A 24,000-nucleotide genomic window follows, 5' to 3' on the forward strand; every position below is an offset into this window, starting at 1 on the left:
CAAATTAAACAATAAAAAAACAAATAATGGTTAGAATCGGTCCAGGTTATTGGGGACTGTTTTTACTGACGGACAGGTGTCGCGGTGTGACTGCAGCCAGGCACAAAAGAAAACCCTTGTCTCCATGGCAACGTCTCTGTCGCTTTCACGGCTCGGTTGGTAAAGTGGCCGTGCCAGCAACTTGAAGGTTGCAGGTTCGATCCCCGCTTCCGCCATCCTAGTCACTGCCGTTGTGTCCTTGGGCAAGACACTTTACCCACCTGCTCCCAGTACCACCCACACTGGTTTAAATGTAACTTAGATATTGGGTTTCACTATGCAAAGTGCTTTGAGTCACTACAGAAAAAGCGCTATATAAATATAATTCACTTCACTTCACATTTCACTCATTTGCCACTTTTCCACTAATACAAGGGTAGGCAACCCAGAAGTTGAAAGAGCCATTACAGTATAAGATGTATTAACGGGTCATATGCAAAAAACAAACAAACGTAAGTCTCTGAGGAACATCGACATGGCTTGACCGATGTCTGTCAAACGTTTGCAGCACTTTTAGAAATGGTAAATTGGGTTGTACTTGTATAGCGCTTTTCTACCTTTAAGGTACTCAAAGAGCTTGACACTATTTTCACATTCATCCATTCACACACACATTCACACACTGATGGCGGAAGCTGCCATGCAAGGCCCTAACCACGACCCTTCAGGAGCAAGGTAGTGTATTGCTCAAAGACACAACAGACATGACTAGGAAAGCAGAAGCCGGGGATTGAACCAATAACCCTCAGGTTGCCGTCCCCGAAATGTTAGTTTTCCAACACAATTAAATGTCATCATGTCTTTGACGATGTATTACTCTCACTTTCTATGCGTGCACCCTGTTATGTTTACACTGACCTGGCTTGCTCACCAAACAAGGAGTGTGGACTGTGGACTGTCTGTTGTGCTTCAAGTGTGCAGGTTTGTTGTATTCAGGCACATTCCTCAGTGTTGATAGTCTCATCTTGTTCCAGAGGTTTGAACTGAAATAGTCCCTCTTTGGTACGATGTCATTTGGTTTTGTGATGATTTTGTCTATGTTGACTACTACATGCTAACTCGGGGGTCGGCAACCTGCGATCCTAGAGCTGCATGCTGCACTTGTGACTCCCTGGAGCTTTTTCAAAAATGTATGAAAATGGAAAAAGATGGGAGGAAACTTTTTTTTTTAATTTTAATGTGGTTTCTGTAGGACGACTAACATGACACAAACCTTTGTAATTGTTGAAAATCCCTCTGTTTATATTAAACATGCTTCACTGATGAGAGTAATTGGTAAGCGCGGATATGTCCTACTAATTTCGGCCAACTTTGTACAACTTTCTTCGACGCTGCCACAGAAAAACGTGTTTTATGCCACTCCTTCTTTGTTTCATTTTGTCCACCAAACCTTTTATGTTGTGCTGGAAAGCACAAAGGTGAGCTTTGTTGATGTTATTGACTTGTTAGAGTGCTAATCAGTTATATTTAGTCACCGCCTGACTGCAAGCAAATCAATGCTAACATGCTATTTAGGCTAGCTGTATGTACATAATGCATCATCATGCCTCGGTTTTAGGTATTTTTGAGCTCATTTGATTTCCTTTACTTGTGTCCTCTGTGTATTTAATTTATATTTGCATGTCTTGTGACATATTATCTGTGTTGTGGGATCACACTCCTCAGCCTTCCCGCTAAGGTCTATTCAGGTGGTGTACTCGAGAGGATAATGGAACCTAGGATTCAGGAGGAGAAATGTGTTTTTTGTCCTGGTCGTGGAACTATGGACCAGCTCTGTACTCTCGGCAGGCTACTTGAGTTTGCTCCACCAGTCTACATGTGCTTTGTGGATTTGGAAAAGGCATTCGACCGTGGAACAACTGAATTCGACAGCGTGTCTTAATTTTGTCAGTCAGCTGGAACAAAAAATACTGATAGCAGTATCGGTAATCCTGAATCTTCACGGTTCTCATGAATCAACCTAATTTAAAACTTGTACCAACAATTACCGGTATTCGTCATACATCCCTAATTGTGCAACAATCCAGCCAGTTAAATATCAAGTGAACATGTGGTAAAAGTAACGACAGACCCAACAGTATTTGAAAAAATGCTGCAAAAATTGTATCCAATCAAATATTTCTCAAGAAACTCATGTTTTATAGAAGCCTGAATTCTTTTATCTGGATTGTGTGAAGCCTAAATTAGAGCGGGTAAGGGAGAATAGAATTACGTCTTTTGAATCAGTTCATCACTAGGGAACCAGAGCATCCCTTCCTTTTCAAAGCAAGGTCTGACAGAACAGCTCAGTCATTATTTTTTCCTCTTTTATGCTAAACCACAAGAGGGAGAACAGCGCTATTCAAGCAAACATCTGCCTATGACTCACTTGCTATTGTCCTTCCAAATGTTTGCGGACAATGGACCATTTCCCCATTGCCATTATGACATTTTATTCCAGTCAACGTAGTCATAATTAATAACATAACATTAATTATGGCCCGGTTGCTTTCCGATTGGCCGGTGCATGACCGCTGTCCATAAGGTGTTAAGTTAACGGTGATTACACATTACCTAGCCATGATTGTACAACCATTATTCATCAGAAGAATATGAGTTCCTGACTGAATTAATCTGTAGAATATTCCCAGTGTAAAATAAAATGTGACATAAGTTAGAGGTTAGACAAACGTGATTTTTGCCGGGGGTGAAATCGGTTTGAGATTCCACCACTAGCAAACTAGTGTTTACATCAATGAATGAGGAAAATTAGAAAAGAGAATACTGATGGAGTGGAACCTTCAAAATCAAGTCAAAACTGGATAGTCTTCTGGTTTGTTGTACAAACCCCGTTTCCATATCAGTTGGGAAATTGTGTTAGCTGTATATATAAACGGAATACAATGATTTACAAATCCTTTTTAACCCATATTCAATTGAATGCACTACAAAGACAAGATATTTGATGATCAAACTCATAAACTTTATTTTTTTTTGCAAATTAATAATTAACTTAGAATTCCATGGCTGCAATATTTGCCAAAGTAGTTGGGAAAGGGCATGTTCACCACTGTGTTTCATCACCTTTTCTTTTAGCAACACTCAATAAACCTTTGGGAACTAAGGAGACACATTTTTGAAGCTTTTCAGGTGGAATTTTTTCCCATTCTTGTTTTATGTATAGCTTAAGTTGTTCAACAGTCCGGGGTCTCCATTGTGATATTGTAGGCTTCACAATGCGCCACACATTTTCAATGGGAGACAGGTCTGGACTACAGGCAAGCCAGTCTAGTACCCGCACTCTTTTACTATGAAGCCACGCTGTTGTAACAAGTGACTTGGCATTGTCTTGCTGAAATAAGCAAGGGCGTCCATGATAACGTTGCTTGAATGGCAACATATGTAGCTCCAAAACCTGTGTGTACAGTACTTTTTCAGCAGTAATGGTGCCTTCACAGATGTGTGAAGGCATTAGTGCATTAGTGCATTAGTGCCTTGGTATGGGGGTGCACTAATGCACCCCCATACCATCACAGATGCTGGCTTTTCAACTTTGCACCTAGAACAGTCCTGATGGTTCTTTTCCTCTTTGGTCCGGAGGACACAACGTTAAACGTTTCCAAAAAACTATTTGAAATGTGGACTCGTCAGACCACAGAACACTTTTCCACTTTGCATCAGTCCATCTTAGCTGAGATTGGGCCCAGCGAAGCCGGCTGCGTTTCAGGGTGTCGTTGATAAATGGCTGTGGCTTTGCATAGTAGTTTTAACTTGCACTTACAGATGTAGCGACAAACCGTAGTTACTGACAGTGGTTTTCTGAAGTGTTCCTGAGCCCATGTGGTGATGTCCTTTACACACTGATGTCGTTTTTTTGATGCAGTACCGCCTGAGGGAACAAAGGTTCGTAATATCATCGCTTACGTGCAGTGATTTCTCCAGATTCTCTGAACCTTTTGATGGTATTACGCACCGTAGATAGTGAAATTCCTAAATTTCTTGCAATAAAACGTTGAGAAATGTTGTTCTTAAACTGTTTGACGATTTGTTCACACATTTGTACACAAAGTGGTGACCGTTTCCCAATCCTTGTTTGTGAATGACTGAGCATTTCGCGGAACCTGCTTTTACACCCAATCATGGCACCCACCTGTTCCCAATTAGCCTGCACACCTGTGGGACGTTCCAAATAAGTGATTGATGAGTATTCCTCAACTTGCTTAGTATTTATAGCCACCTTTCCCAAATTCTTTGTCACGTGTTGCTGGCATCAAATTCTAAAGTTAATGATTTTTTGCACAAAAAAAAGTGTTATCAGTTTGAACATCAAATATGTTGTCTTTGTAGCATATTAACTGAAAATGGGTTGAAAATGATATGCAAATAATTGTATTCCGTTTATATTTACATCTAACACAATTTCCCAACTCATATGGAAACAGGGTTTGGAATTTAAAAACTATATTTTACAATAACCAATTGTATTAAAAAGTAACAACTTCCAGAGTCGAACGTTTAAACATGTAAAGCCTTCACAAAAATCAGAACACCACAATTTTAAGTTTATCTGAAGTCAGAATGCAATTGGTCAATAACTTATGGGGAATTAGTTTCCAGTCATCTCACCCATGATCCTGCAAATACATTTTGGTTGATTTTGTTTGGTTTACAAAGGTTAAAAAGCTGAAAGAAATATATTTTTAAGATGAAGTAATGCTGATATTCATTTTGTGGATAAGGAAAAAAGCCATCATTACTAGGGCTGCAACAATTAATTGAATAGAGAAAACAATATTGTTTTATATTCTGTTGCTTTGATTAATCGTTTAATCAGTGTAACTAATAATAATCTATACAATCCAGACAACATGGAGAGCCAGAAACGTTAAATATGTGGACTTAGTTTTCGCACAGCAGACAGTTGTTGTTGTTGTTTTTTTATTTCTTTTATCAATGCACGTATAGTAAAAGTGCAATTTCAATGTTAATGATGTGCATTCATAACAATAAAATAATTAAGTTCATGCCGAGCAGAAAAATCTTTGTTTATTTCAAATATATTCCTTAAAATACAGATCAAGGCTATAAAGTGTGTTTTACCAGATTTGTCGACTAATCAAACAAACTAATCAATAGATTGCTCGAATACTAGAATAATCAATAACTACAGCCATAATTAGGAAACATGACCATGTTAGTCCAGTGTTTCGATCATTGCACTGGGTTCCTGTTGCTTTGAGAGTATACTTCTAGACAGCTCTCCTTGGGTATAAGTCGTTTCCAAATGAACCATCTCGGGCTCCGAGAAGTGGTCTCCTGCTGGTGCCCAGAGTCAGGACAAAACATGGTGAGGCTGCATTTCAGTTTTATGTTCCTGAAATCTGGAATATTCCACAAGATGTGAGACAGGCCTCAATGTTAGCAATGTTCAAATCCAGGCTGAAAACACTTATAATTGTGCATATGAAAGTGGTTTGTCTAGTCTCTTTGATTTTAAATTGTTTTCATGATAATGATATTTTATGATTTTAACTTTATGATTTTGTTTATGATTGTTTTATTTCTAATAAAGCCTTCGGGCTTCACGGTGGAAGAGGGGTTAGTGCGTCTGCCTCACAATACGAAGGTCCTGCAGTCCTGGGTTCAAATCCAGGATCGGGATCTTTCTGTGTGGAGTTTGCATGTTCTCCCCGTGAATGCGTGGGTTCCCTCCGGGTACTCCGGCTTCCTCCCACTTCCAAAGACATGCACCTGGGGATAGGTTGATTGGCAACACTAAATTGGCCCTAGTGTGTGAATGTTGTCTGTCTATCTGTGTTGGCCCTGCGATGAGGTGGCGACTTGTCCAGGGTGTACCCCGCCTTCCGCCCGATTGTAGCTGAGATAGGCGCCAGCGCCCCCCGCGACCCCAAAAGGGAATAAGCGGTAGAAAATGGATGGATGGATAAAGCCTTCTTGTAGTGTTCTGTAAAGCACATTGACTTGCCTCATGTATGAATTGTACTCTATAGTATGTCTTGCCTTTTCCTTTGTGTAATAGTTTGCCTACTGACACTTGAATCATAATTTTCCATGTAAATGTGGATTTTTTTTCAACAAAGAGACTTCAGTATTCTTGGCTGCATACGTCTGCCAGATGCATCTTCTGAAATATTTGGGTACCACTGACAATTGTCAATAAATATTCTTCTGTACGAGGATGGCCAACTAAAACCTCTCTACAAATTAAACAGAATAGCTTTGTAGTTCTTTGTAGGCTTTACCCGCTGCCTTTTATTGTCTTACAGGCCAGGACGCAATTAATCACGGCAGGTAAACAACTATCTGCCAGTTCGCTGTGAAAACAAACTAAGGAATTTTCATTACACCGAATTTAATTGAAAGCATATACATACGAAACATATCGTGTTTAACTGAGTTTATTAGCAAGTTACCTGGCAGTTTGTTCAGTTTAGTCGTTAAACAGCCGAATACAAATGGGGACCGAGGCCTTCCCCTGGAAAGCAGCTGTTTTTGTCATTGAAATGACCGATGGTTGAATACGATAAAGCAATATTTCCACCTACAGATCAATACATGTAATGCAAGCTCTTAAGTTCCTTGTCATTCTATAATATGAGAAGATCTCCAGAGCTTTGTCCCCGAGAGAGATACCAGAACGGAGAAACCTATTGTACTTTTTAATGAACCTCAACCACAGCCTCTTACTTCCCTTAAAGAGCTTGGGTTTCAAAGATATAGTGAAAAGATAAGTTCATCTTTGAATATTCTGTGCTTTTTTAAATGTGAAGATGTCTTTGAGGTCGGTAAGTGGTCTTTTCTTCTAGTAATACAGAAAATGTTCATGAAAATTCTTGCTCATTGGGTTGTTTTTTTTTTTTTAAATGTGATTCGACATTGGCTGCACTTTCAATGAAGTAGTTAGCTCCTACATCTTTGCACCTCTCTGTAAATACAGTGGTGCCTTGGGGTACAAGTTTAATTCCTTCTGTGATGCAGCTTGTACGCTAGAACAGATCGTATTGTGAAACTAACTGAAAAGTCCTCTCTTTTAACATGCCTTTTAAAAAGAAAAATATACTTTTAGATGATGAGTAATGTTTGAAAAACAATACGATAGGATGTACTACAAACACATTGATTTATGAAGTAACGTAATAATAATGTACATCATTTACTAGGGATGGTAAGGTTTATCCCATTTTCCCGTACTGTCCCCCTCAAATTCATAGTACCGTATTTTTCGGATTATAAATCGCTCCGCAGTATACCTCGCACCGGCCGAAAATGCATAATAAAGAAGGAAAAAAAAATATTTACGTCGCACTGGAGTAAAAGCTTCATTTTTGGGGGAAATTTATTCGATAAAATCCAACACTAAAAATATACATTTGAAAGTCAATTTAAAATAAAGAATAGTGAACAACAGGCTGAATAAGAGTATGTTATATGACGCTTAAATAACCAACTGAGAACGTGCCTGGTATGTTAACATAACATCTTATGGTAAGCGTCATTCAAATAACTATAATATTTAGAACATGAATATTCTGCTGCATATTTCACAACAACCATCTTGTAGTATTCGGTCAAATTTTTGTTCAGCCCTTCTCAGTTTTTATAAGTTACCGCCAACGATGAAATGATCCATTTTAATAGCTATGGCAGTAGCATATAGCATATAGCAGTTAGCATTCCATGACTCACAATGCACTTCTGCCATGACCCTCCCCCGCCGAATTCTTATTGGTTGACGTGTATTGCTGACGTGTGTGACACGATTGCTGATATTTTCTTTGTCTCTTCCACTAAAGAGATAAATAATATTATTTGATATTGTGTAATCGGCAGTACATGATTTCCTTTTCGGTGCCTGTTAGGATAATTATGTATATATTACCACACTAACTTTGGTATGCTTAAAGTCTGTTGCTTTAGTTATTAGCTAATGTGCTCAAATTAGACTTTTTTTTAATCTATGCAAGGACAAAACTTCTTGTCTGAGGGGTGGCCTCAGCCACAGATGTTATCTTTGTTTTGGCTCGCTGGCAGCCAAGGGCTTCAGGGACCTCGGCAGGTATGGGATGACAGCACGCAGACGAGACGGAGACTTCAAGGACCTTAACGAAGATAAAATGACAACACGCAGACGAAGCGGGGACAAGACGAAATCACATTCCGTCACGTACTGTGCGTCTTGGACCTGCTTTGCATAATATATGTGACCACTCCTTTTAGAGGCAGCCTCAGTGATGTTGACTATGGAACTCTGAATAAAAAGAGGGACGAGAGAGCTGGACCTTAGAGCGTAGGGCGAGACTGTGACTAAGTGTTCAGTGCCAGCGTTCTCCTCATGAGCCCTATTGAATTCTGTCTCTGCTTGGTTCCTTGCTTCTTGTCTGATTAATAGTTCACCCTTTCTCAGTTTTTATAAGTTACCGCCAACGATGAAATGATCCATTTTCTAAGCTACAGCAGTAGCACATAGAAGTTAAAATTCCATGATCCACAATGCACTTCTGGCATGACCCTCCCCCGCCGAATTCTTATTGGTTGACGTGTATGTGACGATTGCTGACGCGAATGAGATAAATAATATTATTTGATATTTTACGGTAATGTGTTAATAATTTCACACATAAGTCGCTCCGGAGTATATGATCACACCCCCGGCCAAACTAGGAAAAAAACTGCGACTTATAGACAGACTTACAATTATTACTACGGGGGAGTAAAGAACAACAATTCAAAGGAGTGACAACCATGTAATTCTACAAACATAAGTACATTTAACATGGAAATTGGTTTTAGTTGTTGCAGAGCTAAGCTCATTGTAAAGTTTGATACTTTGAAATTGATTATCCAAAGAATGCAACTCACACATTGTGTTGTAAAAATAATTTAACTAATATCCTCAATTGTAATTCAGTGTAGGGGGGCCGTGGGAAATTTCGCCCAGCGGGGTCATATCAGAAAATAATTGATAACCACTAGTTCAATAGTTCTCCAACTTAGCACCACCACAAAAATAGTTATGTTTTTGCAACTACCTCCACTAATTATTTGAGTTTAGCTTCAAAGATGTAGCTTGTACATGCAGGTAATTAAAACATTTATTTATCTATTAATATTCCGCTTGTCCTCATCAGGGTCACGGATTAACTCAGTGCTTCTTAAATATTTTCTATTACGCCCCCCAGGAAAATGAAAATATTTTGCTCAACCACACACACTCTCCACCGTGACTATAAATAGTATAATTTGTCTCAAAAATTGTTACAACTATCTCTCTGCATAACATTGTAAGCTTATAACATTAAAGGAAACACACAAGTATTTTCTTGTCTGCAATTGTGGTTACAGTGAAGCTAAGTGCTACATATGCTTCATCACATTCTGGTACAGCAAAAAAAGCATGTTCCCAGACTTCTCACGCGCCCCCTCATCGCATTGCACCGCTTCCGCCTAAGGGGGGTTTGGCCCATTATTCAAGACTGGATTAACTAAAGCCTCTTTTAGCTTACTTTTGGCAAATGGTGTGCAGCTATTGAGTATTTCAATTGAGTAATCAGAAAAAATATATGTGTTTGGTTCTAAGTGCATCAGCACAACAATAAATACACAAGGAAAAAAAAGACGTATGGGCCTTTTTCACAATGCGGGTATTTCAAAAAAATTATGCCCATATATGACCTGTATCAAGTTTTGTAGTTGGTTAGTTAGTTTGTTCTTTATTTCAAGGTACATTGCACAGAGATGTTACACTCAAATACAGACATGTTCTGCACCAGATTATATAGTTTATTATCTGCAGTCCCTGAGAACATATATACAATAACATGCGATTAAATTACAACAATAAAAATATACTATAGAATGCAATCAAATTAAGAATAGTCGGAAAATGCCCTCAGAGCAACACATGTCAGTGTGAACAGTACAATCACAATTTTTGTCAAATTTAACCCAGGCCTCTTTCGTATGTGGATGTTAATCACATATATTGATAGTCCTCTGGCACTCATCGAGGGTGGACGCTCCCCTTTCCTCTCCCTTATCTCTCCTGCTTGCTTCTTTGTCTCGTCTTTTCTTAACTTTCTTGTTGCCTCTTTTTGCACTGCTCTCCAAATCTAAACATTGGAACTATTTAACTGGCCTCAACAAAATTGACAAGATCTTGGGTTTGGGGGAACCTGCTGTTGTGACGAAGCGGTTGTTGCTGGACACACGATGGACTCTTGGGAGAAGAAGGAGTGACGTGTGCCTGGCGACCCTTTTCTGTCGATGACGTGAAGATATCCACCAATTCGGAATTATGACAACAGGACATCTGCTGATTGGAGTAAGCGTTGCTCTGGTTTGTCGACAAATTGGAAGTTGCTGGCAGTCTTCAAAGTACTCCAAAGCTGCCACAAATGATTGGAGGATGCGGGAACTGTAGATTACATCGGGCTGTCCACCCCGCAGTTTTGAGGACCAGTCATAGACAATTAAGGGTGAAAAGCAAATTTTATTTTCACCCGCATACAAAATCATTCTAACTTGGATTGTTTCCCTGGCTTCCTGGCTTCGAGACTCTCCCGAAGATCACTGCAGGATGACACAACAAACTCCCTTCTTGTCTTTCATGGACACACACCTGTTGTTGTTGACTTTGGACTAGCGACTGCACAATACATCAAGGCTGCAGAACAGAGACACACTACGGGCTTACACACACACACACACACACACCACAAAAATATACGCCACACATACACACCCCACCACCCCAACCCAGCGCCCTCGACGCAAATCCCATAGGGGTGATGAATGGATGGTCAGCGCCTGAGAGCTGCAGCCTACCACCATGACCTTGAACTACCTTCCCTCTGTTGCTAGATATCTCGAGATGTATGCTAGAAAATGTGTATGTGCTTTGCTATGGAGTTTTTTTCGTTGGACTCAGTCTGGACCCCTCCTGAGGGTCTAGCCTTAAACTGATAATTTTTTTTTACTCCCCCCCCTCTCACAATATCACCCTTTTCTCACCTTTTTAAGGAGCGCGGTAAGTGGCTGATCCGTTGTAATGTATGTCTGCTCTTAGCGGGACTGTGCCGAAAATGAAATTTTGTTGTACTTGTGCAATGACAGTAAAGATCTATCCTATCCTATCTATCCTATCATATGTATCCAATGCAACTGCACTCTGAACGATCCAGTAGTGTTCACCGACAGTTTGTCATCAAATTGAGATAAATGTCATAATTATTTGGCAAAATACATAGTTGTAAAATAAATAGTTGACAAATGAGCAGAAAACAGGCAAAAATGATACGTTTTAGAAACTCACGTCAATGTTCCACCACTCCTTTCTCCGACTGCACGTTAACACGCTCTTTGGAGCAGACGATAAAGCTAATGTCCCACAAACTGCTAGGGCCGAAATGCTCTCCCTCCTTCTTCTTAACCTTTTATGCACATTAATTTGGTTCCAAAAATCCTTGAAATTTCCACAAATGCGCCAGGCCTGAGACCTACTAAAATCAAAGGCATGTTTACCCGTAAACACTCCAGCACGTTTGACATGATGTCCGCATGTGGGTGTAATTGCGTTCACTTTGGACATCCTTTTTTTTTTTTTTTGGTAACGTGAACGACTACATAAAAAGATTGTATTTGACAAAAAAAAAAATCTAAATCTTAAAAGTGAAGATAAAATATATTGCAGGTACAAGAATAAGTTGGAACTCATCCTAGTGCAGCAAGTTTATTTAGTGTTTTGCATTTTTGGGGATGGTCATCAACAAATACTAAACAGACCAGGATGACTGTTGCATCACATTGTATAACAGCTGAACTGACCACTTTTTCTCTGGTGGTTTTTGATCACTCTTCTGTTTGTAATACAAATAAAGTACATTGTAATTTAATGGACTGTGATTATACATGAGACACAGCTTTAAATGTACTCACAATAACACATTTGAACAAAAATCACACTTGCGTTTTTCCAACCACTTCCCTTACCTATTATCATCACTCTATTAGAGCATACTTTACTGTGAAATTATGTTTTGACCTTACCCATTAGCGCTAATAACCATTCATTTCTAAAACTCAGAGTTTGCATTTCTATGGCTGTAGTGTATTGCAATCATTGTCACCATGCACTCTATAAACAAGTGAATGCTGACAAGGCCAGTATGTGTCTTACACTCCTGCTACAAACAATTTTAACAGTAATATCAGGCTTTTGACTTTACCATTAGATAAACAATACCTCAATGCAAAGAAAAGTCCTCGATCATTTTTTGTAATCGGGGTACTTAAAGAGTCGCAATAGAGGACACTATTAATTTTTGCAATGCTATTTGGCCGTTTGGGACATGGGACAAGACATGGAATTGTAAATAAACAAAACGGTTAAATAACTACAGTGTTGTAACAGCATATCGGTGTTAATGCATATGGTCATTTCAGAGTTCACATGTTTGTAAATACACCATGCCTAACAGATTATTGACGGAAACTTGTGTTGTGTGTGTGCACACGATAGTGTCTGAATTGAACCTGTTGTTAGCACAAGATTGCCAATAAAAGTTAAAAAGAGTGTCATATTTTGTGACTTCTTCTGAACGCAACAACACAATAAGCTGAAAAACAACATATTTAGTGATTATGTTTAAACCGCACTAAGTTATTAAGTACACCATCAGTTTTCATGCAAATTTTTAATCACTGTTGTGTTTTTTTTAATACAATAATTTGTGCATTTCAAGCACAAAGTCTGCTCGCCTTTGTTGAGGAACCCTCTCTGGCCAAAACTGACCAATCCCGCAGACGACCCAAATTTATGATTTTTAGGAGGCGCACGTTAGAGCTGGGCGATATATCGATTTACTCGATATATCGCGGGTTTGTCTCTGTGCGATATACAAAATGATTATATCTTGATATTCGAGTATATGTTCTCACGCAGTTGCTTTTAGCTGCTGGCATTACACTACAGGCTCTTCCCACTCTTTGTTGTCTCTCCTTCTCACAGACAGGAAGCGCAGCTTCTTACATACGTCACACACGTATACGCCGCAACATATAACGTGCCGCAAGAGGAAATATCGCAATATATCGTAGTATCGATGTTTTGGCACACCCCTAATCAACACTGTATGAAAAAAATAATTGTCAACAACATGAGATAATGTCCGCAGTAACCTACCACATAGCAATTGTATTTCCAATTATACAGCTCATTTTTATTTGACAGTTATTGAAATATCTTGTGTGACATCATGCACAAAAGTGCACTTTATTTGTTTTAAACTATTGTAGTGGCGTTCTGTACAAAATGTGTACTTTAAATTTAGTGTTGTTTTGATATGTGGTCTTAGTGACATCATGCACAAAAGTGCACTCATAGCTTGTTTAAAAATGTCTCTGACAATCTTGCGCTTTCTGTTTTGGAAATGACATGAATGTTTGTGCCACTGCTTAATAACTGTTTAATAAATACAGTTTTGGTTAATAGACTTAGTTGTGATTTCTCTCTCTGCATGAAAGTTTAAAATGAGCATATATGAATGCAGTATGAAGAATAATGTTTTAATGTAGACGCATAGAACCATTATACTGGTGTGATTATATGCATCAAGTGTTAATTCAAGGCTAAGGCAAAATATGGAGATATATATCGTGTATCGTGGCATGGCCTAAAAATATCGAGATATTAAAAAAAGGCCATATCGCCCAGCCCTAGTGCACGTAAGCCTTGCGGGAAACTGGGCAGGGGAAGGTAACAAGACAGCGTCGCCTATGCATGTTTCGTGACTCGAGAGCATACACCAGGCATGAAAAAAAATCCACCTGTCTTCTTGTCTCTCATTGTGATTGGGAACGATAAGCCAAATTCCCCCCCAAAAAAAGGGCATTTGAAGGCATTGAAGGACACCGTATCACTCCTTGTTTTGTAATTCATCCACTTTTCAGTATCGTTCGAACCATTACTACTGTATACAAAGTATAAAGTGTTTGTTGATCAATATGAGTTTGTTATATCTTATTTGTGTACAGGGAAGTTTGCAAGCTCTGTTTAACTTCTTCAAATATGACTGTTTGTATAAATCAGAGCTGCCCACTTTATTTCCACCACATAGGGAAAAAAATAATTGAAATATTTTGTACATTAAAATGATGAAACCAGTTAAATGTAGGTTAGTAAATACTAAGTTATCCGGACAAAATATCCATATCTTAGCTTTAACTATAAAAAAATCTAATTCAAGTTTTTCCTTTTTGTCTCAACCTCACAGTGAAGCCCCTGCCCCTCTCCCCGTTGGAAATCCAGTCATCCACACCTGTAGGAGATGTCGGCGAGCGACAAGCGTTGGAGTCTCGGGTGCGGGCGGTGGAAGAGGAGAACCGGGCGCTGCGCCGGGAACTTAGCCGGCCCCCCAGGAGCCCGTCGGCACACCTTCCATACGGCGGCCACCATGGCAACCAAAGCAAAACCCACTCAGAGGAAGGCACCGGTGACAACGAGGTCCAGAAAGCTGCTGCAGCGGGAAACAGTTCAGACTGCGTCCGACATCCAGTCGTGGAGAAGTGTGAGGTGGGGCATACAAACTGATCAGTCTTGCAGTAAATTCTGTTGTAATAATGATTTGAATTCCACCTCCAGCAGTGTCATTATTTTGAGATTAGGTATTGATTTTGTATTCCCCTATTTATCTACAGTAATCTCTCAATCGAGATGGCGCTGGTAAACGTATCCGGTGGTTGCTGTAATGTGAATATGAGACACGGCCATGCTGTGATCTGATCGTGTTCTCACAGCACCACAGCACAATTTAGCTCAGTGGGAGCCGGCTGGATGACCAGAATGAAGATAGTGTAGTTGGATCACTTAATAAATCAATGTCCTGGGGTAAAACAGACTAAAAAGCAGAAACGTGTCAATTTTTTTTTTTTTACAACATGTCACATGTGAAGAACAGCATTGGCAAGGTCTCTATATACAATGATACACTATATTGCCAAAAGTATTTAGCTACCCATCCAAACGATGAGAATCACGTGCCCTAATCACTTGGTGTATAAAATCAAGCACTTACAGTGGGGCAAAAAAGTATTTAGTCAGCCACCGATTGTGTATGTTCTCCCACTTAAAATGATGACAGAGGTCTGTAATTTTCATCATAGGTACACTTCAACTGTGAGAGACAGAATGTGAGAAAAAAATCCAGGAATTCACATTGTAGGAATTTTAAAGAATTTATTTGTAAATTATGGTGGAAAATAAGTATTTGGTCAACCATTCAAAGCTCTCACTGATGGAAGGAGGTTTTGGCTCAAAATCTCACGATACATGGCCCCATTCATTCTTTCCTTAACACGGATCAATCGTCCTGTCCCCTTAGCAGAAAAACAGCCCCAAACCATGATGTTTCCAACCCCATGCTTCACAGTAGGTATGGTGTTCTTGGGATGCAACTCAGTATTCTTCTTCCTCCAAACACGACAAGTTGAGTTTATACCAAAATGGATACATGGATGATACAGCAGAGGATTGGGAGAATGTCATGTGGTCAGATGAAACCAAAATAGAACTTTTTGGTATAAACTCAACTCGTCGTGTTTGGAGGAAAAAGAATACTGAGTTGCATCCCAAGAACACCACACCTACTGTGAAGCATGGGGGTGGAAACATCATGCTTTGGGGCTGTTTTTCTGCTAAGGGGACAGGACGATTGATTCGTGTTAAGGAAAGAATGAACGGGGCCAAAACCTCCTTCCATCAGTGAGAGCTTTGAATGGTTGACCAAATACTTATTTTCCACCATAATTTACAAATAAATTATTTAAAATTCCTACAATGTGAATTCCTGGATTTTTTTTCACATTCTGTCTTTCACAGTTGAAGTGTACCTATGATGAAAATTACAGACCTCTTGTCATCATTTTAAGTGGGAGAACTTGCACAATCGGTGGCTGACTAAATACTTTTTGCCCCACTGTAGGCATGGAGACTGGTTCTACCACGATTTTTTGAAAGAATAAGCCCGCTCTCTGGAGCCCAGTGATTTCTAGTGTGAAACTGTCATAGGATGCCACCTGTGCAACAAATCCAGTCATAAAATGTCCTCCCACCTAAATTTTCCAAAGTCAACTGTCGGCTTTATTATAAGAAAATGAGAGCGTTTGGGAACAACAGCAACTGAGCCACCAAGTGGTAGGCCACGTAAACTGACTGAGAGGGGTCCGCGGATGCTGATGCGCAAAGTGCAAAGACTTTCTGTACAGTTGCTACAGAGCTCCAAATTTCAAGTGACCTTTCAATTAGGCCAATTACAGCAGTGGAGACGCGTTCTCTGGAGTGATGAATCACGCTTTTCCATCTGGCGATCTGATGGACGAATCTGGGTTCGGAGGTTGCCAGAAGAACGGTACATTTCGGACTGCATTGTGCCGAATGTGAAATTTAGTGGAGGAGTAATTATGGTGTGGGATTGTTATTCAGGAGTTGGGCTTGACCCGTTAGTTCCAGTGAAGGAACTTTTGAATGCTCCAGGATACCAGGACATTTTGGACAATTCCATGCTCCCAACCTTGTGGGAACAGTTTGGAGCGGGCCCCTTCCTCTTCCAACATGACTGTGCACTAGTGCACAAAGCAAGGTCCATAAAGACATTGATCACAGAGTCTGGTGTGGATGAACATGACTGGCCTGCACAGAGTCCTGACCTGAACCCCACTGAACACATTTGGGATGAATTAAAACTGAGACTGAAAGCCAGGACTTCTCGACCAACATCAGTGTGTGACCTCACCATTGCGCTTTTGGAAGAATGGTGGAAAATTCCTATAAACACTCCCCGCAACCTTGTGGACAGCCTTCCCAGAAGAGTTGAAGCTGTACTAGCTGCAAAAGGTGGGCCAACATCAAATTAAACCCTATGGATTAGGAATGAGATGGCACTTCAAGTTCATATGCGAGTCAAGGCAGGTGGCCAAATACTTTTGGCAATAAAGTGTACCTAGGTTTTCGTACGCCCTGGTTTAAGGCAAACAATTTCACTAAAAGTATGTTTTAGTTTGAGCACATCATACATGTGGAGACTCAAGCTGCAAAATAGAGCCAAATTAAGAAGAAGCATACAGTAATAGCCCAATTACAGTCGATGAGAGCCTCGGAGTCCGTGTTTTCAAACTGTCACTGAACACACCACACTCCTACCGGCTATCCTGAGCCTGGTCTTCCGCTGTCACGTTAAGACTTCTCTATAAGCACTGCTTGGCACTCTAAATGTGGCACACTCAGATTGTTTCAAAGATTAATGACAGTCTGATTTCCCTGTATGTGTAAATGGAGGAGGGGTAACCAAGCAGTTTGCCAGAATATGTAAGTCCGCAGTCACGACAGTGTGACGTGCTGTCCCGTAAACTGTCTCAAGCATGCGTGTCATTGCATCAGTCAACGTAAACAAAGTCCCTTTCAAACAAACTGATATCAGCAATATTGCTTGGGGGGTTGTCCGTGCGTCATGGGGGGCTCACAAACTCTGACACAAGCATGTTGCCAACTAATGCAATCGATCCGCGAACACCGACACAAATGTGCTCACCCTCACACATGCAGCGTAATCAATCAACTGTATCGCTTAGGCGAATGAGAAAAAATCGATTCGAATTTGAATCGCGATTCTCACGTTGTGCAATTCAGAATTGATTCTCATTTTTAAAAAATTTATTTTTTATTTATATATTTATTTCCATCCATCCATTTTCTACCACTTATTCCCTTTTTGGGTCGCGGGGGGCGCTGGCGCCTATCTCAGCTACAATCGGGCGGAAGGCGGGGTACACCCTGGACAAGTCGCCACCTCATCACAGGGCCAACACAGATAGACAGACAACATTCACACTCACATTCACACACTAGAGCCAATTTAGTGTTGCCAATTAACCTATCCCCAGGTGCATGTATTTCCATTAAATTTAACCGGTTATTGGCACCAAAACGTAACAATTAACATGCCTTTTAGAAAGATAAACCTTTAGATCAGGGGTGTCAAACGTAAGGTCCGTTAACAGGTTTTATTTATTTATTATCATTATTTTTGTAATTGTTTTTTTTTTTAATCAATCCAACAAAACAACACACAGCAATACCATAACAATGCAATCCAATTCCAAAACCAAACCTGACCCAGCAACACTCAGAACTGCAATGAAGAGAGCAATTGAGAAGACACAAACACGACACAGAACAAACCAAAAGTAGTGAAACAAAAATGATTATCAACAACAGTATCAATATTAGTTATAATTTCAGTAAGAAATAGATCCATCCATCCATTTTCTGCCGCTTATTCCCGTTCGGGGTCGCGGGGGGCGCTGGCGCCTATCTCAGCTACAATCGATTTTTATATATATATATATATATATATATGTCTTGATTGGATTATCCAGAGAATAGTGCTCGATACCGTGGTAGAGCGCAATATGTAGGTGTGGGAAAAAATCACAAGGCTACTTCATCTCTACAGAACTGTTTCATGAGGGGTTCCCTCAATCATCAGGATATTTTAATGGAAGCATTCACATACAATGGTTGTATATAAATGGTTTGTATACAATTGTTTGTATATAAACCATTGTATGTGAATGCTTCCATTAAAATCTCCTGATGATTGAGGGAACCCCTCATGAAACAGTTCTGTAGAGATGAAGTAGTCTTGTGATTTTTTTCCCACACCTATATATATATATATATATATATGTGTGTGTGTGTGTGTGTGTGTGTGTGTGTGTGTGTGTGTGTGTGTGTGTGTGTGTATGTATGTATATGTGTATATATATATATATATATATGTGTGTGTGTGTGTGTGTGTGTGTGTGTGTGTGTGTGTGTGTGTGTGTATGTATATATATGTATATGTGTATATATATATATATGTATATGTGTATATATATGTATATATATATATATATATATATACATGGACAATTTTATATATATATATATATATATATATATATATATATATATATATATATATATATATATATATACATATATATACCTATATATATATATTCGTTACTTTGCATGCAGTCGTCATTTGGACCCCGGACAATTTTTTTAGTCCAATAGACAGCCCTGCATTCGAGTATAGAATAATTTAACTGAAGAAGAACAAGTGCTTATTACATTTTAACAGAAGTGTAGATACAATGTTTTAACATAAAGTAACCAGTTAATAACATTAAATTAGCAAGTAGATTGAAAATAGTTTTCAGAAAATAATCCAACTGGAAATGATGCAATATTTTACCGCACATGTCAGCAGCTACACAAGGAGACGTTTAACTCATTTTTGTAATAGAATAGTTCAATTGTCATATATAGGCCAAATAATTTGTTGTCATGTTTATCATTATAACAAGAGGCTGCTATATATATTGCGATTAAGATTTTAGACCATATCACCCTTCCCTATTTGACAGTTAACAGTGTTATTTTTGTTATTCAATGTATTTGTTTAAAAACTGAAGAAATACTAACAAGCTGTGTAAAAGCACGTAAAAGGATATCGCAAGATGGAATTTGAATTGGGGGTTAAATTACCAAAAATTATTCCCGGGTGCGGCACCGCTGCTGCCCACTGCTCCCCTCACCTCCCTGGGGGTGATCAAGGGGATTGGTCAAATGCAGAGGACCAATTTCACCACACCTACTGTATGTGTGACAATCATTGGTACTTTAACTTTAACTTAATACATTGCTTTAAGGCTTTGTTTGTCTTTGCCTGGAATAACTGCAGGCTATGAGCAGATTTCACACCAACACATTTTTCCAAGCATTGCACACCTTGTATTTTCACAGTCGTGGGTGTGTGTAACGCTAAAAAGGATATGCCGTTAGATGGTGTCTTATCACAACCTCCTACTCTCACACGCTGCTTGTCACTCATGCGCTTTCTGGCAAAGCACTGTTCAAAAACAAGCAGAACACAAAGAAGATGACGCTTCCTCTGAGTTGGAAGTAAGAACATCTGAACAGGGCAGTCTGACTCTGGCCACCCGAGCTTGCATATGACCTCTGCTCACTTGGAGGTTTGACCGGGCTGCCCAACCCCTGCAGGGAGATTACAATGGAAGCTGCGAGGGCGGAAAATAAAATGTGCAGAGTTTTGACATGTCAAGATAGCATCTGACGCTGTACAGTATTTATAATATCAGCACAAGCCCTGAGGTAGCTTATATACAGGGGAAATGACACTATGCCATCATCACATGTGAACCAGAGTAGAATTACTCATAAAATTGTGTCTGCCACTAATCTAAGTTAAGAATGCTACACAGAAGACCGAAATGTACCACTGTAAAAAGAAAGATTTTAGTGGTATGGTTTATTAAAAATGTGTGCTTCAAATGACTTCCCCCCCCCCCCCCCCCCCCTCCCACACACACACACAGCAATAGGGACAAGCAGTATAGAATGGGTAGCTGAATACACAAAAAACATGCATGCCCGTGTGGAGGGTATCTAAACTTTTTTGTGTAATTACTCTAAAATGATTCTTAATTTAACAAGGTGTGTGTTTAGTGCACAAGGGTGGAGAGCAAACCTTGGTTATTGCTTCTTAGACGGTTAGATACTTTTCCAGAAAAAAAAATGCCGAAACTGTTTTTGAGATGTTTAATCTCGTCTTTGTATTTCTTCTCTTTCTTCCACAGACCATCCACGTTGCCATCGTATGTGCAGGCTACAACGCCAGTCGAGATGTGGTCACACTGGTAAAATCGGTACTTTTCCACAGGTAATCATTTATTTGTTTTTGAAAGGGACTTGTGATGATTTTAATCTACATTTAAAACACTTTCTATTGGTCCAGATAATATGTATTGGATATGCTATCAGGGTTTTCCCCAGATTGCCAATCTACATGTGGCGGTGAGGGCGGAGCTAGGGGTGTGGTGGGAGTGGCCAATATGATATCATCTTATTTATGAAGTCATGATTAATTTTAATAAGCGATGATATATATTTTTTCTTTAAAAAGCCTGAAAAATTTTTTTAATAAATACCTGCTTTGTTGCCATTGAAAATTGCATTATTATCTAAGGGCGGTTCTGAGTGCTGCTTAAGTGCTTGTTTCCTCACCAAGTGTTTGAACCGCTGCCAAGTTTGCCAACATATCGTCAGAAGCAATAAAGGTATTGAAATATGGCACCGTTTTATTTTACGTGAATCAATACCCATACCAATACTGTACAACTCCTCTCTAGGGGGGAGGAGGGTACTCGGATAACAGGGGACGCAAAACAATAACCGTGCAATACTTTTTCATAACATGGTCACTACTACCTGGTTTCTGTTGTTACATTCTTATTTTACTGTTATATTTTTATTCTCATTGTTGCTTTTTATTGTTATTCTTATTGTAATATTTTTCAATTTTGTTTCCATTTATACTCCGTTTATTTACTTTTTACTTTTTTTATTCGATCTCAATTCTGTACACTGCTGCTGGAATTTTAATTTTCCTAAGGGAACTCTCCTGAAGGAATCAAAGTACTATCTATCTATTTATTTTTCCATCCATCCATCCATCCATCCATCCATCCATCTATCTATACCCGGTGGTATTGACATATTTCATTTGGTGCCTATTTAAGTACAGAATTTGGTAATCATCCTTGCTTGTCGGTTACGTCAGGTCAAAGTGTGCATACCAGACCCGGCTGGTGGGGATTGACGGGTGGCAGAGAACGGAGTCGTTTTGCTGCAAACCGGAGCCACAGCCATTATGCATCCAATTCAAATCCGGTGTTGATGTAAACTTTAGAACAGTTTAGGTTTAGGTTCCGACTTGCACTAAAATTTCTCTACAGCGGCGTCATTTGGAATGGAACTCGCCGTAGACCGAGGGCCTCCTGTATTCAATCAAGATGTTGCAAGTCTGCAGTTTTGCACCAGTTGGATACATTAGTACTCCGTGTACTGGAACTGCTGCATGCAACATGTTTTATATACCATAGTGCTCTGATACTACATTATGGAATCATGTTATTGGTCCGAGGTTCATTCAATTTCTCTGTGCTTGCACTCCGTCTTAATGCATTTTGGTCCACCACTCCAGACAAGCTTTAGTGTGAGAATTGCCACTCAGGTGTGGCTAAAACACACCAAGGTTGACTAGGTAGGGTGAAGGGGCCTCTTTGGAGCAGATTTAAGTAATTGGGTCAAGCCCTTTTCATAATTGGAGCAAATGTCCTAAGCATTTCCTTTCAGCAGTCGTTTGATTTATTCCCGAGTGTAAGCCATGGATGGGGGTGAGGACTGCGCTTGGTGGTCCGTTGCAGGTGAAAACAAGCCACATTAGGACTTCAATATTTGGGCTTAAATTAGTTCTCCAAACAACCATAAAAGCCTGTCCAGTCCACTGCTTCAACACATACTCACATACAAGGAGTGAGAGGCGAAAATAATGTATGTCTTATGATGTTCAGTTGTCACACTGGAGGTGAACTTGATGATCATTTAGCCGACTCGGGCAAGGTCGCTACAGATTGTTATTGATGCACCGCTTTCATCGTGGTAATATGAGTTGGGCCTTTTAAAAAAAAAAGGGGGACGTTGAGTTGAAGCTAATGGAAGATGACTTTGGGCAGGACAAACAGAACTATTCCTTGCTCAATGCGCATGATGAATCCGGCTTTTGACATGAATTACATTTTTTTTTTATTATTTAGCAAAGGACCGGTAACCAATAGCATGGTTAATATACTGAGCCTTCAAGGCAATGTTGAATCAAATGAGGGCTCTAAATGTTGACTCACTGTTGTTTTGCCACTGAGTGACAAATATTAGAGCAGACAGAGCCCTGAGAGATCAGCCTTGTTGTTTTGACGTAGCGCTGAACCTGAAAGAGTTGGAGTATATAGACCAGGGGTCTTAGACACGCGGGCCATTTGCGGCCTGCGAAACATTATTTTGCGGCCCGCACCTTTATGTGAAAGTTTAATGTTAGTGCGGCCCGCAAGTTTTACATGAACGGCGCTTGACAGTGTTGTGTTATTTGGTTCCAAAATGGCTCTTTCAACGTTCCGGATTGCCTACCCCTGCGTTAGTGGAAAAGCGGCAAATGAGTGAAAGCGACAGAGACGTTGCCATGGAGACGAGGGTTTTCTTACGTGCCTGGCTGCAGTCGCACCGCAACACCTGTCCGTCAGTAATAACAGTCCCCGAAAACCTAGACCAATGCAAACCGTTATTCGTTTTTTTTATTGTTTAATTCACATTGCCTCACACGATGAACACTACATATATTTCTTAGTGACGTCACTTTTTTGCGCTCGCAATCCCGGTACTTTCACGGCTATTATCCGCCGACCCCCGTGTTCTCTGTGCATCGTCTAAATACAAATATATTCCACAACCCCAAACATGTCTTTTTCAAAGCCTGCTTTGAAGAGAGAGGTTAGTGATGAGCAAAGACAATTCCAGCAAAAGTGGGAGATGCAATATTTCTTTTTTGAGCACAGGGGCACCCCGACGTGTCTTATTTGCACAGAAAAAAAACATGTTTTAAGAAATATTTTCTTGCGGCCCAGCGTGCACCCAGACTCTGCATCCAGTGGCCCCAGTTAAATTGAGTTTGAGACCCTTGAGATAGACCATTGATTGCCAAGCACCACAGGAGTCTGTCTTTATAGGACTGCAGCGTTTATCAAGTCTACTTCATTGTCAATATCTGATTAAACATTGGGTTTGCATTGCCCATAGAGGTTTTGATTCATTTGCCTGATTTACCACATTTCTTGTCAGCTCTTAAGACACATGTTTATTCACTGACTGGTAAAAACAAGCTGAGCAAGACTTCTTTATTTAAATAATTTTTTTTTTTGTTATATCTTAAATATTTGTAGGTTTGTATTTGCTTTTATCAGTCTATTATTTATATATATATATATATATATATATATATATATATA

At 39.7% G+C, this 24,000-nt stretch overlaps 1 protein-coding gene across 2 annotated transcripts in view; it reads left to right on the forward strand.

The window, feature by feature from the left end:
• The window catches only part of large1 (LARGE xylosyl- and glucuronyltransferase 1), a 253,865-nt gene that overhangs the window by 118,873 nt on the left and 110,992 nt on the right, over nt 1–24,000 (forward strand). For both annotated transcript variants that reach the window (XM_061913252.1, XM_061913251.1), the window contains exons 3-4: nt 14,310–14,608; nt 20,740–20,822. In XM_061913252.1, coding sequence (XP_061769236.1) covers nt 14,310–14,608; nt 20,740–20,822 — 382 coding nt within the window. The remainder of the gene's footprint in view (nt 1–14,309; nt 14,609–20,739; nt 20,823–24,000) is intronic.

Source organism: Nerophis ophidion, linkage group LG10 (genome assembly GCF_033978795.1).
Source record: "Nerophis ophidion isolate RoL-2023_Sa linkage group LG10, RoL_Noph_v1.0, whole genome shotgun sequence".
Lineage (NCBI taxonomy): Eukaryota > Metazoa > Chordata > Actinopteri > Syngnathiformes > Syngnathidae > Nerophis > Nerophis ophidion.